Here is a 1,284-nt window from a genome sequence, read left to right on the forward strand (position 1 = left end):
TTAGGGTTAGAGTGAGGGGTTGGGGGGGAGGGGTTGGGGGGGAGGGGTCAGGGTTAGGGTGAGGAGTTCTTCCAACAGGGACACCGAAGTCGCACACCATGTAAATCCCGTCCCGGTGTAAAGTCGCACACACTCCATGCAACCTGATTGTACAACCTCCTTCAGATCCACCATCACCTGTGCAGTCGGGCGCGTCGGGCACTTACTTGGGTACCGGTAGTAAAAATCGTTCTCGCCGTCGGTCTTGTTCTGGCTGTGCCACGCGCTGGCGTCGGTCTCGTGGTCGTAGCGGACGAAGATGGCGAAGAGGAGGATGGTGACGGCTTGCAGGAGCAGGCAGATGACGGGGAGCTTGACCCTCATGTTGGTGGAGTGGGTGCCCATGTCTGCGGGACGCTAGGAAGTCGCTGTGGACTGTCTCCAGCTAAGACATTTAATCTTATTGCAGGGCTGGCTCCGCCCACTCCCCTGCCTGCCTGCAGCACACGCCCTCCCTCCCGGCCAGCAAGTCCCAGCACATGAGATCCAAAGGTCTCCCGACGCGGATGTAACAGCTCCAACTTTCTGTTCTGCTGCTGCCGCTGCCGCGCGCAGACGTCGCCAGGTATCGTCACCTGCGTTAAATTGACGGCGGGGCGAAAGGTAGAGGGCGGGCCCGCCATCGATAATAACCCCAAGAGCTGGCAATCGACCCCAGCAATGCTACTTGATCGCCAAATGCGACGACTGCCAGCTGCGAATCCATCAGTGTCGACGTGAACCCCCGAGGGTCGGTCGCAGTGTCGCGCTGCGTTCCGGTGGCGTGCGTTGCGTCGAGGAAGACGCTTCCTTTAAATTGCACGAAAATAAACTAAAAAGGTGCACGTGGCGGGTTTTGTTTGGCAAGGCGCGTCGGGGGGGGGAGGGGGCTATTCAGAACGGATGGCGCTGCGTCACGCCAACACGCGTTACATTGCCGCTGTGTGATTTGCGCTGTGTCATAAATAATAAAATACTGATACATCTCAGGGCTGCTGATCTCCTGCAGCCTCTTTGCAGCCACTTCATATATATATATGCGCTCCTGATGGTGCATTTCCTGATGGTGACAACAGATGACCGTGCATGTGTAATGTGTGTTAAAAGGGGGCCACTTGTTGTCTCCATCGGAAGCCCCGGTGACAACTCAGGAGGACGTTTAGGAGACAGGTACAGACGTTGTCACTTGGGATGAGGGTTAGGGTTGGGGTGGGGTTAGATTGAGAGTGAGGGGTTAGGGTGAGAGTTAGGGGTGAGGGGGTGGGA

The 1,284-nt window shown here is 57.1% G+C and overlaps 1 protein-coding gene across 1 annotated transcript in view; it reads right to left on the minus strand.

Moving 5' to 3' along the window:
- The window catches only part of LOC108802041 (ammonium transporter Rh type B-B), a 17,298-nt gene extending 16,903 nt beyond the window's left edge, over positions 1-395 (minus strand). The window contains exon 1 of the mRNA XM_018573927.1: positions 207-395. Coding sequence (XP_018429429.1) covers positions 207-384 — 178 coding nt within the window. The 5' untranslated portion in view covers positions 385-395. The remainder of the gene's footprint in view (positions 1-206) is intronic.
- Positions 396-1,284: the final 889 nt, after the last annotated feature.

This window comes from Nanorana parkeri, unplaced genomic scaffold (genome assembly GCF_000935625.1).
Source record: "Nanorana parkeri isolate BGI_ZX_2015 unplaced genomic scaffold, ASM93562v1 scaffold2621, whole genome shotgun sequence".
NCBI classification, from domain to species: domain Eukaryota; kingdom Metazoa; phylum Chordata; class Amphibia; order Anura; family Dicroglossidae; genus Nanorana; species Nanorana parkeri.